We start from the raw sequence: 15,478 nt of genomic DNA on the forward strand, positions 1-15,478 counted from the left end.
TTACCATCCTTCCAATGGGAAGGTTCTACAGGTTTTTTTCACTGTTGCAATTCACTATTCAACTGATCTTATCTGCTATCCTGATGCTGAGTATTCAAAGAGCTACAGGATGATGCTTCTTTATCAGGTTTCTTACTGAATTTTCTTGGTTCCATTTATTTATTTCATTATGCCAAATAGAAAATAGTACAGATATTGGACGCTTTTGGACTTCCAACTGCTCCCTCAAATGAAAAATCTTAATCCCTTGGAATTTTGCATATTATTTATCCGCAGGTCACCAATGTTATCATTCAATACATTTATATTTAACTAAATGTCATTATCAAACTTCATTGAATATTAACAAAAAATGTAAAACCTTTGGATCCCTTCTTATGTTTCTTTATTATTAGTCCGTCCAATAAGTAGGTGTTAGCTCTCCACAATTGTATTGTCCAATTTGAACATAAACTCTCATGGTTTTACTTTTGGTTTCTCCGGACTCTTAGACCAATGAAAATATAGTGTTCCTTACCTATAAACTCTTGATAAACTCTTCATTAGTCGATGTGGACTCCTCCCCCAACAATCCTCAACAAGACAACCCACAAAGATAGAATAGCGCCTTTCTATTGCTCTCAATTGTTTAAGTGATTAGTTACTCATGATACAGTTTGCTCAGGTTGGCATCCAATCCTACCTATATTGTCGCTAAGACTTCATAAAAAAAACTGAAATTCTGTAGCCCTCGTCATTGATCAACTAATATTTTGACCTTCGTACAAGCATTAAAAGGGTCAAGCTTATCCAAAGTCATTTCCTATCACCAAAAAATAGCCTTTCTTCCTCAATATCACTCATCTGCAGCACAGATTCTGATTCAGAGAGAGCTAATGGGACATAGTGCAGGGCCATCACCTATTGTACCTTGCATCATAGTTGGATTTCTGGGGATGATAATATTTTGGCCAACTCTTCTATCCATCTGGGAGAGTGTAGAGTCTCTACTTGAACTGGGTACTTGGGTTGCAGTAATTCTTCTTTTCCTCTTACTACTTGTACATTTGCTTTCTTTTTTCTTTCCTGTTCTTCATGTTTCGTCCACTTTTGCAGTTCACCATAACAGCACCCCTGGCTATGATTCTGATGGATTCGGTTTCGGGTCAGGAACGTTGTTTCTAGGTCTTCTCTTCCTTGTCCTCTATAATTTGTTGTAATCTTGGTCTAGTATTAGCAAACTGTAGTTACTTCTTAGCACTTCCACCCCTGCTTTCGTATACATATGCAGTAGCCTTTCCAAAAAGTCAAAAGTTTAAATCCATCCTCCATGTGTCTATGTGTCGATTAAAACGAAACTGTTCATGTTCATTTTTAGCTATATAATATGAATATGAATGTTAACTTGCCTGACTCAATTAGTTTATACATATATTCAGTTAAATGCTTGAGTACTCCCACCCACATGTTAAACTCTAACAAAACATCTATTTTGTTAATGGATTGTGTTTCTGATATATGATCTATAAGTCGTATAAGTCGTACTAACTTGAGTATAGGTGTATATTCTCGTCAAAGGTTCGTGTGCTCTCACCCAAATATTGAATTCCGAAGAAAAATTCATTTCGTTAATTGACTGTTCTTTTCATTGCATTTGAACATATCCAGTTGTGAATCTCTATTCTCCACCATGTTTTCGAGCTATGAGATTCCAAACGATCCTATCAAGAACACTAACCTCTTTAGTTGCTCAATTTGAAGTTGTATTTCATGATTAACATGAAACTTGCTCATTTGGATTGAGCATTCCATCAAGCTCTAGATGTTGAATTCAATAAGCCAAGGGCAATGCAAGGCATCTGATCTCAGTTCTGGACGCAATAAGAATAAAAGATAGGGCCATAGTTTATACTCTGCTTTGGAGCTGGGTGAAATCCTTGAAGCTGAAATCTATCTGATTTTGATTTGAAAAGAATGGGGTTTGGTAGGATTTGGATTTTACATTTAAATGGACGTAATTCCAATTTTACTGGAGAAAAAATAGGAATTCCAGTTTAATTAATTAATTAATTGTTTTGTTATTTTCAATAAATCTTATTCCACGTTGTAATTTAAGCAGATTTTAAGGTTCATTTCAGAATAGCTATAATATTATATTACCACCAAATCATGATAATTGAGATTAAACCAACTAATTCATAAAAAATAAAAAATAAAAACAGAAATAATTCAAACTATAATATTTCATTTATTTAAAATACTTGCATTGAAATACAAATACATACTATATATATATATATATATATATATATATATATTATATACCGTAATTTCTCAAACCCAACCATTTTAGATCGGTTTCCCAGAGACGAAAAGAAAAAAAAAAACTTAGTGAGAAACTTGCTTTATCGAAATTTAATTTTACAAAAAACGATTATTAAGATTTAAGAATACATACAAAATAGTAAGCAGAGTAAAACGGCAGCGTTTCTAGAGGCCGGGGGTGAAAGGCACGCCGGTACTCGGTAACCAAGATCCACCGGCGATGAAATTCCCGACGGTGAACTTGGAGGCCTCCGTCGCACTGGTAATTACACGATAGCCCTTCCATTTCACTCGATTCGCCGTCGAAGCTCCCGGACCGGTATTCATATATTCGCCGTAATAGAGTGTATTTAGGGCAAAATTACCGCTCCATTCTAGCCACCCGGCCGGACTGATGAATCCGCCGATCGACGATTTCATAATAACTGTCCGCGAGTACTGCCTCCACGGCCGACCTAAATAGGCTTTGACGCCGCTGAGGCCGCCGGCGGACGTGATTCGGGAATTGTGGATCGAGATTCCGGTGTTCTGATTCGGATCTGATCGGCCCTGGGCGGTGACGGTGATAGTCCTATTCGGAGGATCGCGGGCGATGATGTTGCAATCTTGGAGTACGACGGCGGCGTTGCCGAAGATGAAATCGACAGTGCCGTAAATGTCGCATTGTTTGTAGAATTGGCGTTCGGCGTAGACGTAGAGAGTATCTTGATAGCCTTCGAAGCCACATCGATAGAAGACCGACAGGTCAGACCCCGATCGGAGCGCCACCGCCTGGTGGTTCGCCGCTCCGGCAGTGTTTCTGAAGGTTATGTCTCGCGCGATAAAGCCGTCTCCATCAACGGCTGCGATATCACCGACACCCACAATTAATTAATACAATAAAACAAATTTAAATAAATAAATAAACAAAAAGCATACCCTTAATTAAAAGATGATCATAGTATTGGTTCCTAAATTCAAAATTATTATATTTAAGTTATTTAACTTTTAAATATGTTTTTTATTTATTTATTGAAATCTATTTTGTGTAATTTAAAATATTTTATTTATTGAACACATAAAATTTAAAAATTTGTTAAATAATTTACCTAGAAAAAAAAATAGTTAAAAAATAATGTAAATAGCAAGGTAAAATTTCTAACTATACCCATTAATTAGTAATTAATAAATAAATTAATATAAAACATTTTTTATATCTCAATTTCTATATAATTAATAAAATAAAAATTATATTTATAAAAAAAAAGAACAATGAATTTCTGGGGTCAGCATCCTATTTAATACTATTCATGTGACTTAAAGAACATGATAACAAATAAAAAAAAGACAAATTATAAAATATATTTATTTTTTAAATGTTAGCTAATAATTCAAATAAAAAAAAAACAAAAAAATTGGAAATTAATAATTAACATAAATATTATTTTAGATGAAAACTACAAACAAACCACCATCAAAATCTCTAAAAAAAAAAGCCCAATTTCACACATCACAAAAGTTGTAAAGCTCTAAATTAATTTAATTTGGTCACTTTCTTACTTTATAAGCAAAATTCAACTAATTTAATAATTATTTTTAATATATAGTAAAATAATTAGAAAACTTTGGTCCCATTAAATTACCCACCAACCAACCAAGCTACTTAATATTCGTCGTATCATATAATTCTATAACATGCCACATTAAACTCCAATCCAAATATGGCCCTATTTCCCTTTAATTTCCCACTAATAATAATTCACACAAAATGCCACGTCAAATATTTATATATTTTTTTTACACAATTTTAATTTCTATAAATCCCAAGCCATATTTTTGGAAATCCATTATGGGTTCACTTTTTATATTAATTCTACCTTACTATAAAAAAAAATAAAAAAAAACATTATTTTTTGCTACATATTATTCAATTATTTGAGTAACAACAAATAAAATTAAATCATATTATAAATTTTTTTATTTTCCATTGTTAATAATATAATGTAGAAAAATAGTACTAAAAATAGAGACTTTGTAGGCTTTATTTATTTATTTTTAAACTAAAAGTACTATGTTATTTGACTTAATTATTAATTACCATTAAATATAGGGATTAAAGTCACAAGAGTTCAACCAAAATTAATTATATTATAGGGATAATTCAACTTTATTATTAAGTAGCAAGTAAATTAGTCAGCAAAATTTACCAATTTACCCAAAATAGGTTTCTTGATTTTCTATTGTTCGCCGATTAACGTTAAATTATAATAAATTAGCAATAAATTGACATTGTAATTAAAGAATAAAGTCAGCTTAAGTGACTTTATCAAAGGCTTTAGGTACATTTAACCCTTTTTTGTTTAATTATTATGAAAAAAAAATTAAATCCAAAAATATATTTTGCTTAAATAATTAAACTCGTTTTTCAATTAAATTATAATTAATATTTCTATAAAATTCTAAAATTGGTTATGCAAAAAAGTGCCAATTTAAATTAATAACTTTATAAGGAGAGATAGAGACTTACCCACGGTGGCGGATCTAAACGTGGTGAAACCGCCGCCGACACTTCTACTTCCGGTGATGACAGTTTTTCCGATTCCGTCGCCGATCAACATAACATTCTTAGCATTAATCTCAAGGTTTTCACTATAAACCCCCGCCTTCACATATATCACAAATCTCCCGCCGCCTTTCGCAGCGGCGACCGCCTCCTTCACCGTCTTAAAATTCCCAGACCCGTCCTTCGCCACCACCACATCCGCACTCGGAGACCCCGACTGCAGCAGTTTCCGGTCACCGGGCCTAACCCACGTCGGAAACCCCTCCGCCATAGTTGGTTCAAACCCCTGGGGTGACGCCGGCTTATTCACAGACAACCCATCGCTAATGAGCTTGGAAACATTATTGCTCGTCAAAGGGTAGCCGAAAGCCGAAACCCCGAGCTCCTGGAGGCTGTTCCGGCAGGTGTCGAGGGCGGTGAGGGAGGCGCTGAGCCAAGTCTGGGCGTCGACGGAGGAGCAGCGGTCGGCGGAGCGGTTGAGGCGGGAGATGATTTGATTGTAAAGGTCAACGCAGTCGGTCAATGCTGATTTTTCTCGGCCATTGTGGCATTTTGGGCCGAGAGACAGCGCGGTTTTTTGGGCCGAAACGGCGCCGTCGAGTGCCGTTTCGACCAAGAGTTTAAGGAAATGGGATTTAGTGGCGATTGGGGAATGTTTGGCGGTGGCTTTGGCTTTGATAAATTGCTCGCATGGAGCTGGATATGGTGTTTGGCTACACCAATTTTTCAATTCTTTTTCGGAATAACCAAAAATGGCGCCCGGAAAATTAAGAACAACAAGAACAATAAGGATCCAACGGCTATGAATCACTGCCATTTTTTCTTTATTTTGATTTAGCTGTGGGATTTTTGGAGCTTTGGATTCCCTTTTAATAGGAAAACAGAGACAAATAAAGTTAGTAATTTCCAATTATTTTAATTATAAATCAATTTTGTCGCTTTCCTCCTTACTTATTACTCATTTAAACCCGATTCAGGTTCGGGTTTGCCACATTTTAAGAAAAGTCATATGTCTGAGTAATATGCAACCACATGTACGAGATGTCACGTACGTTATCTTAAGTAAGTTTCTGTGGTTAAAATAAGGAGTAAAAAATCATTTATAGAATAATAAATAATTTATAAAATATTGTTTATAGTTAATTAAGGACTAAGCACAGAATGTTTAAATGTTAAAAAATAATAATTATAATAATTAAGAAATATTGTGTTTAAAAAATTATATATTTTAAAGTTAAATTGAGTATATTTATTGGCTGCTGTAGCGCTGGTTTAATAAATATCCATATCATTTGATTTGACACTCCGATGGGAATTGAAGTTGTGGCTAGTGGTTTCAACTTGCTGCTTTATATTTATAATTAATTTACTTTAATTATGAATAATAAATTACTTTTAAAGTTCGAGTTTTTAATTTTATGAAAAATATAAACGTGAAAGCATTAAAATATTTAAACTAAACAAATGGTTATTTTACCTTATTAAAGTATTATATTATAAAAATTTATTAGTGAATAATACATTTATTTATTTATTTATTTTCAGGCTTTGGTATTCTAATTGAATTCCTCTTCATGTGTTGCATGCATGGAAATTGCAGCCTTTATGACGAGTTGTCAATTGCAAAGACTTTATTACCCAATATATATATATATATATATATTTTATTAGTTTAACAATAATAATAATAATAATAATAATAATAATAATAATAATAGAACATAAAGGAGGAATATTCAACTATGAAAAAGAGAAAAATCATGCTTTTGTATTGCTTTCTTTAGGTTGGGTAGGTTTATAGATATAGATCCATAGGAGATTAAAAGAGGTTTCTTGGAAATATAATACTAGGGGCATCGGGTAACGGGTAATGGGTACGACTCGAATCTAAAAAATCGGCGTTAATTTGTTTGGATTTTTTTAAAGATTTTTTAACGAGTATTCATTTCACTACCTATTTAAATTTAGAGTCGTTCGATGGAGAAAAAATGAAAAATTTAAATTAAATGTACTAATAATTAGTTTAGTTTTATTTTGTTTATGAGTTTGAGTGCATTGATTTATAGATAGGTATAGGTTCGTACTTTCGATTAAGTCTTAACTCAAAATTTGTAATTTTATTTAAATAAAAATTTTAAAAATTATAGATTGGTTTTTAGGTAATTTTTCAATTTATTCATATTTAAAATTGAATTTGATAAATGTGCTAAATAGCTTAAATTTCATGTAATAACTTTTGGTTTTAATTTTTTTTTTTTATATCGTTATTATAAATTGGATTATATTTGTATTGATTTGAAATATTTTGTTTTATTTCATTTTTTTAAAATTTTTTCCCGTCAAAGTCAAGGAAATTATAATTACCTTGACTTGCCAAGTATACAAATTTGAAACATGATGCAAAGAGATTGAATTTAATGCTTTATTTGGAAATTTTAATGTAATTAAGAAATTTCAAATAAAAATAATTTAAAATAGGGGTTTATTTTTCTACCGATTACATTTCAACTAACACGGTCTCGTATTTTATATTAAAAACAAATTGTTCGAGACGAGTTTGGTGTCGAAGACGGACTGGGGATTCCCTTCTCAAATTATGATTTTTTTTGATTTGATCATAAGACCTCGACCCGTGGAAAATTTTTCCATTCCTACGTACATTGGGCTCTCCAACCGAAACAAAATTAAAAGTTTTAAATAATAAAATTTTGCTAATAAAGAAATTAATATTGTTAAATTTTATTACATATAAATAGATTTTAAGAAATGATATTATATATCACATCATAAAATTCAAATATCAAATATTTACAAGTCGCACCTCATCACTAATATTTATTACAAACGTTAAATATTCCTAATTTTTGTAACAATCTTAAAAGTAATGTAGCGTTTCAGCTGAGAACTCTATTTTAGGCTATTCGAACTGACTTGACAAAAAACGATCAAACTGGATCATTTTTTTTTTTTTTAAAATTCAATCCGACTCAAACCGATTAAAATTATTTGGGTTATCGGGTCATATAAACACGCCCAAGTATAAAATGTACGTGAAATCGGGACCCATTTAAAAGAAAAATAAAAAAAGATTTAACTTTATTTAACATTAAAATAAATAAACACACTCACATGACATCAATTAATGAGGATTGAAAAGGGGGAATTAGGATAAACTAATGCATGTGATGGCTAAAGAGGCAGTTAGGCCATTATTTCATTTTTGGGAGAGAGATAAGCTTGTGTCCATTATTATAAGATTGAACCAAATTATTCAAGCCTACTTAATAGAATTAAAGTTGCTATTTATGGACCATTTTTTAGAACTCTAAGGAACAAAATAAATAAAAATTATGAAAATTACATCATACCAACCATACCATATCTCCATCGATACCGACCGAAAAAAAAAAATCATAAGAATTTATACTCAAAATGGATAATATCATATTACGGTAGAAGATCGTTGTTTTTATATATTTTTTTTTTAATTTAAAAACGTTTTAAGATATGAGTTTGAATTTTTTTTTTTTTTAAGAACTAAACGTATGATTTAAATCATAATGAAATGTGATAAAAAATTACGCATAATATTAATTCTCAAAATTATATATATATATATATATATATATATATATTTATTTATTTATTTATTTATTTGAGATCGTGAAAAATATAATTTTTATAGTGTTTGAAAATTTAGAAGGTAAATAAAAAAATGTGATAATTTATAAATTTTTTAATGTGAAATTTTTGGCATAAAATCTTTTAAATTTTGGATTTTATGTTCCAAAGTTTACTAGAAATTACTCCATTATTATTATTATTATTATTATTATTATTATTATTATTATTATTTTGAAAGAAAAAAATATATTTTTCCTAGGTCCTTTGTAAAGCTCTTTTGCTTTTAAGTTTTTTCTTATTATTTAAAATCATATTTAAATTCTAAACTAAAATTCAGAAACAAAATTAAGTTTTAAAACTATTTGTTTTCTTTACTTCTTAGACTTTGTTTTTTTTTAAATAAATAATACAACAATAAAATTATTTTATTTAATGTGATAATGTTTATAAACTTAATTTAAACAAATTAAAAAAATAAAAAAGTTTTAGAGTACAAGAAAATCTGGACTAATAATCTTTGAACCGTTTATATTTTTTTATTATAAAGTTATTATCTTAATATTTATCACGTTTTTAAAACGCAATCTTGAAGTTGAAGATATGATCGAAGGATAGTTTCAAATTTAAAATTTGCAGTCAATTTCTTTTAATTTTTATAATATAATTATTTTTTATCGTACATTTTATGTCAAATTAATTACTTAGACAACTATTAATACATCATGTCATACCGACACAGTAGATGTCAAATTTAATTTGACTGAAAATTAGGTTTAAACGCGATAGATACATTGAAGTATCTACCTATTTAATATAAGTGACGTATTATTTTAAGTACTAATATGGTACTGACACTACACTTGTGGCGATTGCTGCCTTCACATTATCCTTAGTCTTCTTGCAACTTTACGTCTCTTTGCTAACGTCTCGAGTGGATGCTAGTCTTGCAAATTCTTGTGAAACCACCTACTTTAGGTACAAGGTGGTGGCTTAAGGAATACACGTGTGCTCACATCTTAGAGCACGCCTACTCAAACTTGGCTGCCTCTCCGCAACAAGGTCATCCCCTCATAAGGACGTGTGTTGCGCTCAACTTAACACTTGGCCGACACTTGTCTTGTTTTGAGTCCCGACTTTTCTGCTTGCAATTATTGACACTATTCCTCTAATGTAAATGGTTCTTTGAAAGACACCCGATTTGGTGTGTGATGTATTTATATAATAGAAGATTGGCTATTAATAATGGCCGTTTATAATTTTTTTTAAAGTTTTCATATATTTTCTTTTTGTATTGATTTGGATTAAAAGAATAAAGAAAGGTTGAAGGAATAATAATAATTAAAAAAAATACTAAAAAAGAATAATTGGAAAATTTAAAAATTAACATTTTTTAGTCGTTTTCGTTCTTTAATAAATAGAAAACATGAATAAATTTGGTTGTCCTTGCTGAAACAAAAATATATATAAATAATAAAGTTTTCAAAGAAAATATAAATATTGGTATAAATGATAAAGTTTTGGTGGGCCCGTTTTCTCAAAGTACATTTTTACCCTTCGGCCTACCTATACTAACTTTACGACTTGTCGTTAGTTTTGTCGCATCACAAATAAAATTTTCGCATTTCCATCGTTTTCTTTGACTTGTATATACAGAGCGACACCGACGAATTGTCGTAACGTAACTCACAAGCAACTAAAAAAAGTGGTTGCTAAAATGATTTGTTTTTTTATATATTTACAGAAATTCTTTTATTTCTCAGCTACAACTACCAAAATGCCCTTCCCTTAGATGAACCCGGTTCGATTGGCCCAGGCTAGAGTTAGGGAAGCCAGAACCGAAATAAGAAACTTAAACGACGTCGCTTTGAGAGTACGCTCTACGAGGAGGCGGCCTGGCAGCTAGCCAGGATGTTGGTTGGAGAGAAGTATACGGCGGAAGATGCTCGGGTGTGGATTAGCGCCGCCGTGGCAAACAATCGGAGTTGTTCGGATGGCGTGGAAGAGGTCGGCGCTGCGGCGAATGGGAATAACTTGACCGTGTTGCTGACCGAAGCGCTGCATTTATGAGATAAGATTGCTGACGTGGAGAACCGAATGGAAAGCACCTGCTCCCCACGTTGCATTTATCATTTGGTATTCCAACTTATTTATTTTTGTTTTATTTTGTTTTTTTAAATTACTTTTATACTTTCAATTTTATTTTTAAAATTTTAAAATTATAAATTTAATCTCTAATTTTTATTTATTTATATATTTTAGAATTTCCCACATAAAATTTAAATTTAATATTATTATCCTATTAAATCAAACCTGTAATTTAATTTTTAAGCTATTGGATTTTTTCTTGCTTTCTGTTTACTATAAATCAGAAAAAGCGACATTGTTCCGAAGTTCAACATCGTAAAAATTTTCTTGCAACCCAAAGCAGTGTCGTGATAAGAAATGAAAAAAAAGAAAAATTTCGTGCTAAGAATTAAACCTAGGTCTCTGCAAAATGAGAACCGAGTATCCTAACTAACTAAACTACAAACAGATACGACTGGTCTAGTTTTATAATTAAAATACAATTTAGATTATGATAGATAAACCCCCCGGAGATAAAAGGCAAAGTATACGACAGCTCGACAAAATTTTGGCGAAGTAAATTTAACTCCCTGCTTTCGAAACATGAATACATTACATGATGCAAGCAGGCGTAGACACCTTGATGGAGAAGGGCAAGGCCTAAAGAGTTCTTTCACCAGAAAACCCATCAACAGCAGAACAGCAAAATAACAGCTCTATATATCACAACAAACAGAGAAAACCTGTAATAAACAAATACATAAAGACCTACATTCTTTTCGGATCGATGCACAACCTTCTCGACATGTTTGTTTGTTTATTCAGCAACCCTGACGCCCGAGAGATAAACTCGACTCTGAATTATCGTTCCTTCGATCAGGAAACCCGGCATCACCATCAAGCCAACTTTCGGTTTCGGGTCGTTCTCGCCTACGATCAAATTTTTCACCACGCTTTCCATATACACCTCGGAGAATTCATTCCCTCTTTTAACCTGGAATACCTTTACAGTGGGATCAAAGGAATAAGCCAAGCTGTGCAGGAGCCAGATTGCTTTTGCCAGTTTAAGAAAAACCTGATAGAAAGGGGTTCTTGGATGTCCACCCCCTACCACATGGTTTCTTTGATCTAAATTTCCAAAGAATGAGGCCTCCATCTTAGAATGGACCACTAGTAGATACTTGCTCCTGCAAAATTGACCAAAAATGGAGTCTGGATTTTGGCCAAGCATGTCTAATGGATCCATGTCCTTCAATGAAAGAAATTGCCGGAAGAAATCCTCTTTGGTGAGTGCATGATTGTCCCCTTTGATTGAGAAACTTTCATGCTGAAAGCCACAAAACATTCTCTGGCATATGTGGGACTCAAATGCATATTTCTTGTGAGCTCTTTTTGAGTATACGACGTTGGATTCAACCGAGTTAGCAGCAGCGTCGAGGTCCCAGCCAGCTGCTTTCATCATGTTAATCAAAGGCTTGGAAAAATCATGAATAGCCTTAAAAGCGCCTTCCACGGCTGATATAAACAAATCAGGTGTCAAGTCCACAGGAAAATCTCCATTTTCATCTACAGAACCTTGTGATTCTTTCATTGATAGCCCTCGAAGTTTGAGGTTCTTTTCCAGTTTTACCTTCTTCTGGTTTGCCTCCTCAATCTGATGCTGTAACTGAAGAATCTCAGAATCTTTGTTCTGAATTTCGGACTGAAATTTCTTGACCATAACCTCATAGGTTTTCAGAAGGCTTTGTTGTTCTTGTATCTCTGCAGCTAAGCGCGAGTCCTGTGGTGAAACACATACCGGTTTGGGGTTGTTTTCGCGATAAAAGTGTTTGATCTCGGATAGTTTCTTCAGCTCAGAAATTACAAGTTTATCAGCAACTTGAATTTTTTCAGGATCATATGGTGTATGAGCACCTTGGAGCTGGATATAAGCAGACTTAAGGGAAGAAATGTTAACAAAAAGGTTTGATATAAGGCCTTCCACAGCTTCGGGTTTCTGGTTCATGGCCTCTTCCATGGGTTGCGGGTGAACCTTCTGGCTATTGCTCTCACGGAGTTGGTTATCTTTTGCTCCAGTCAATAGCATAGTTACTTCTGAAAATGGGAGGAATTATATCAGAGACGTCTGAAGATGGAAATACAAAGAACTTCCTTCAAATAACAGGGAGGTCCAGGTATAATGAACACAAGAATGCTTGTGTTTCTCGGAGGTGTAGATAAAATAGTGTGTAACAGCCCAAGCCTACCGCTAGCATATATTGTCCTCTTTGGACTTTCCCTCAAGGTTTTTAAAATGTGTCGGCTAGGGAGAGGTTTCCACACCCTTATAAAGAATGTTTCGTTCTCCTCCTCAACCAATGTGGGATCGCACAATCACCCCCTTCAGGGCCAAGCGTCCCCGCTGACACTCGTTCCTCTCTCCCTTTCTGAGTCCCGAAGGGGGTGGATTGTGAGATCCTACATTGGTTGGGGAGGAGAACCAAACATTCTTTATAAGAGTGTAGAAACCTCTCCCTAGCAGATGCGTTTTAAAAACCTTGAGGGGAAGCTGTAGAAACCCCTTCTAAGCAAACGTGTTTTAAAAACCTTGAGGGGAAGCCCGAAAAGGAAAGCCTAAAGAGTATAATATCGGCTAGCGGTGAACTTTGACTGTTACAGAGTGTATCCCCACACATTTGCGAATGTACTTCAAGCAAGAAATGCGGATATTTTATTCCTTCCAGAAGATGGTTAAAAAACAATGCCGTCTAGATTTTATGCATGCATAAACTAAACCATACATTAAGATTTCATAAGCTGCCAAGTCCATCAGTAAACCACCACTTTATATGCCTACTGTACCATGAGATTTTTATCAATGTTAGCGACCAATGGCACGTCATAAAGCACCTCTCTCAGCCACCTCCGACCAGCTGATTTTTCTTTTTAGAGAATAAGAAAACTAGCATAAATATTGGAAAGAAAAGAATGGCATGATCGACATACCTATAAAATTGGCATCATTAAGGTACTCTGGCAAACACCATAAGCTTCCACCTACATACAGTAGCAGAGAAATCAACTTATAAGGAAGAGGAATCAATTTTTGAATTCTATGTGAGAATCTGGATGCAATTTATGCTGAGTTCCAGAATAAATAGTATATTAGAGCATATTTCTCCAACTGAATTTTCTTCATAGATCTATCGAGTCAGTCGGTGATATTACACATAATGAAAATTTTAAAATAAAGCCTGCTGATCAGAGGAGAAAAGGAGTTTTGTTTCATGTCAAGGAAAAATGCCAAATGCAACAAAAAGCATCATTAATTCCTTACACATTTGCCTCAATACGTGTAACAGCCTAAGCCCACTGCTAATAGATATTGTCCTCTTTGAGTTTTCCCTTTTAGGCTTCCCCTCAAGGTTTTTAAAACGCATCTACTAGGGAGAAGTTTCCACAACCTTATAAAGAATGTTTCGTTCTCCTCCCCAACCGATGTGAGATCTCACAATCCACCCCCCTTTGGGACCCAGTATCCTCGCTGGCACTCGTTCTCTTCTCCAATCATTGTGGGACCCCCCAATTTACCCCCCTTCGGGACCCAACGTCCTTCCTGGTACACTGCCTCGTGTCTATCCCCCTTCACGGCTCAACCTCCTTGTTGGCACATTGCCCGATGTCTGGCTCTGATACCATTTGTAACAATTCAAGCCCACCACTAGTAGATATTGTCCTTTTTGGGCTTTCCCTTTTAGGTTTCCCCACACAGTTTTTAAAACGTGTCTACTAGGGAGATGTTTCCACAACCCTTATAAATAATGGTTCGTTCTCCTCCCCAACCGATGTGGGATCTCACAATACGCTTAGCCATAATAGCTCCCGTGATATACCCTAGACTATTAAATACTACATAAATTCTAACACACAGAAAATAATAGCTTGATCATCTATCCCACAATTTTCCTTTGCATGTGGAGAGAACCGGGGCAGTGGTGAAGGAGTTAGCACAATTTCTGGATCGTCTCGGTGCCTTAATCAGCTCCCAAAGCCTCTTATCTCAATACATTTCCAGTATAGAACTTCTTTTTAAAGTATAAATGTCGCATAAACATCTTCACTGATCTTGTGAATAATAGTGTAGATCCCCACAGGTAAAATAAATCTCAACGCATATTTCTCATAATTGGATAGTTTGACCTCTAACTATCATCTGTTGAGCCAAAATTTCCAGTTCCCAATCAATCATACACAAACCAACCCAAAATTAGCATTACCACCAATCTTCGGCATACCAAATTTCTAACTAATTCATTAGCCCCGCAGAACACAAGAACGAGAACAGAGAACAAAGAACAAAATTCAACATTTTCATACACTTTAAAACCCTAAATCTCAACAGACTCTTGAAATCAGCTACGTTGAATCAAACACATCAAAAAAGACAAACTAAAAATCAAAAGTAACTCCATGCAGCGATAAACCATAAGACTTTCGACATCTAAAGAGTAAAGAAAGAGAGCCTTACGGAGCTTGCAGTGACCGGGAAGTCGCCGGAAAGTTGACGAAAATGTGAAGAACCTGAAACGGGGAACCGAGCGCGAAGAAAACTCTCCCTTTCTGTGCCCTTCAGCTTGGTAAAGAAAAGGAAAAGAAAAAGGCATCGATGAAGGGTAATTTCGTCTTTCCACTATGTCTTCTTTTCAAGTCTTCTAAAAATTTTCTTTCCATTCATAACGCGCCATAAAATTTTAATTAGTATCCAAAAATAATTGGGGTAATTTTTAATTCTTCTAATTATTGGTTAAATTATGCTAAAAAATTAGTTAAATTAAAAAAACCCTTAACTTTATTTAATTTTTTATTGTTGTAATTATAGGTATGTTAGTGTTTTCCAGGAAGAAAATATATATATATATATATATATATATATATATCAATGATTGAACAATTACTTTTTATTAA

The 15,478-nt window shown here is 33.6% G+C and overlaps 2 protein-coding genes and 1 long non-coding RNA gene across 6 annotated transcripts; 1 reads left to right on the forward strand and 2 right to left on the reverse strand.

Annotated features, from left to right (window-relative positions):
- The first annotated feature begins 589 nt into the window (after nucleotides 1–589).
- On the forward strand, nucleotides 590–1,301 carry LOC111479833. The gene is made up of 2 exons (XR_002717700.1): nucleotides 590–1,013; nucleotides 1,096–1,301. It is a non-coding gene; the product is annotated as an uncharacterized LOC111479833 (long non-coding RNA).
- Nucleotides 1,302–2,204: 903 nt separating this feature from the next.
- LOC111479692 (pectinesterase 2-like) lies at nucleotides 2,205–5,695 on the reverse strand. Of its 2 annotated transcripts, XR_002717679.1 has the most exons (3): nucleotides 4,811–5,695; nucleotides 2,405–3,146; nucleotides 2,205–2,366 (listed from the first exon to the last, which is right to left on the reverse strand). XR_002717679.1 is itself a non-coding variant. In XM_023124504.1 (2 exons), exons 1-2 carry the CDS (start codon nucleotides 5,661–5,663, stop codon nucleotides 2,470–2,472), a joined length of 1,530 nt encoding a protein of 509 aa, XP_022980272.1. In that variant the 5' UTR covers nucleotides 5,664–5,695; the 3' UTR covers nucleotides 2,367–2,469. The 2 variants fall into 2 exon arrangements, 1 of the variants encoding a protein (XP_022980272.1); XM_023124504.1 differs by lacking the exon at nucleotides 2,205–2,366 and having other exon boundaries at nucleotides 2,367–3,146.
- A 5,405-nt stretch (nucleotides 5,696–11,100) lies between these two features.
- LOC111479718 (protein GRAVITROPIC IN THE LIGHT 1-like) lies at nucleotides 11,101–15,157 on the reverse strand. 3 transcript variants are annotated; one of them, XM_023124535.1, is made up of 4 exons: nucleotides 15,042–15,151; nucleotides 13,520–13,570; nucleotides 13,315–13,369; nucleotides 11,101–12,628 (listed from the first exon to the last, which is right to left on the reverse strand). In XM_023124535.1, exon 4 carries the CDS (start codon nucleotides 12,618–12,620, stop codon nucleotides 11,352–11,354), a length of 1,269 nt encoding a protein of 422 aa, XP_022980303.1. In that variant the 5' UTR covers nucleotides 12,621–12,628; nucleotides 13,315–13,369; nucleotides 13,520–13,570; nucleotides 15,042–15,151; the 3' UTR covers nucleotides 11,101–11,351. The 3 variants fall into 3 exon arrangements, with proteins under 3 accessions (XP_022980303.1, XP_022980302.1, XP_022980304.1); XM_023124534.1 differs by lacking the exon at nucleotides 13,315–13,369 and having other exon boundaries at nucleotides 15,042–15,157; XM_023124536.1 differs by lacking the exons at nucleotides 13,315–13,369; nucleotides 13,520–13,570.
- Between the last annotated feature and the right edge of the window lie 321 nt (nucleotides 15,158–15,478).

This window comes from Cucurbita maxima, unplaced genomic scaffold (genome assembly GCF_002738345.1).
Source record: "Cucurbita maxima cultivar Rimu unplaced genomic scaffold, Cmax_1.0 Cma_Scf00005, whole genome shotgun sequence".
Lineage (NCBI taxonomy): Eukaryota > Viridiplantae > Streptophyta > Magnoliopsida > Cucurbitales > Cucurbitaceae > Cucurbita > Cucurbita maxima.

Bases quoted from the DNA above. Each gene is read 5' to 3' on its own strand.
- LOC111479692 (XM_023124504.1), bottom strand. From the start codon at position 5,663: ATGGCAGTGATTCATAGCCGTTGGATCCTTATTGTTCTTGTTGTTCTT. The intron at 3,147-4,810 runs GTAAGTCTCTAT...GTGATATCGCAG, and splicing joins GTTTAGATCCGCCACCGTGG to CCGTTGATGGAGACGGCTTT.
- LOC111479718 (XM_023124534.1), bottom strand. From the start codon at position 12,620: ATGCTATTGACTGGAGCAAAAGATAACCAACTCCGTGAGAGCAATAGC.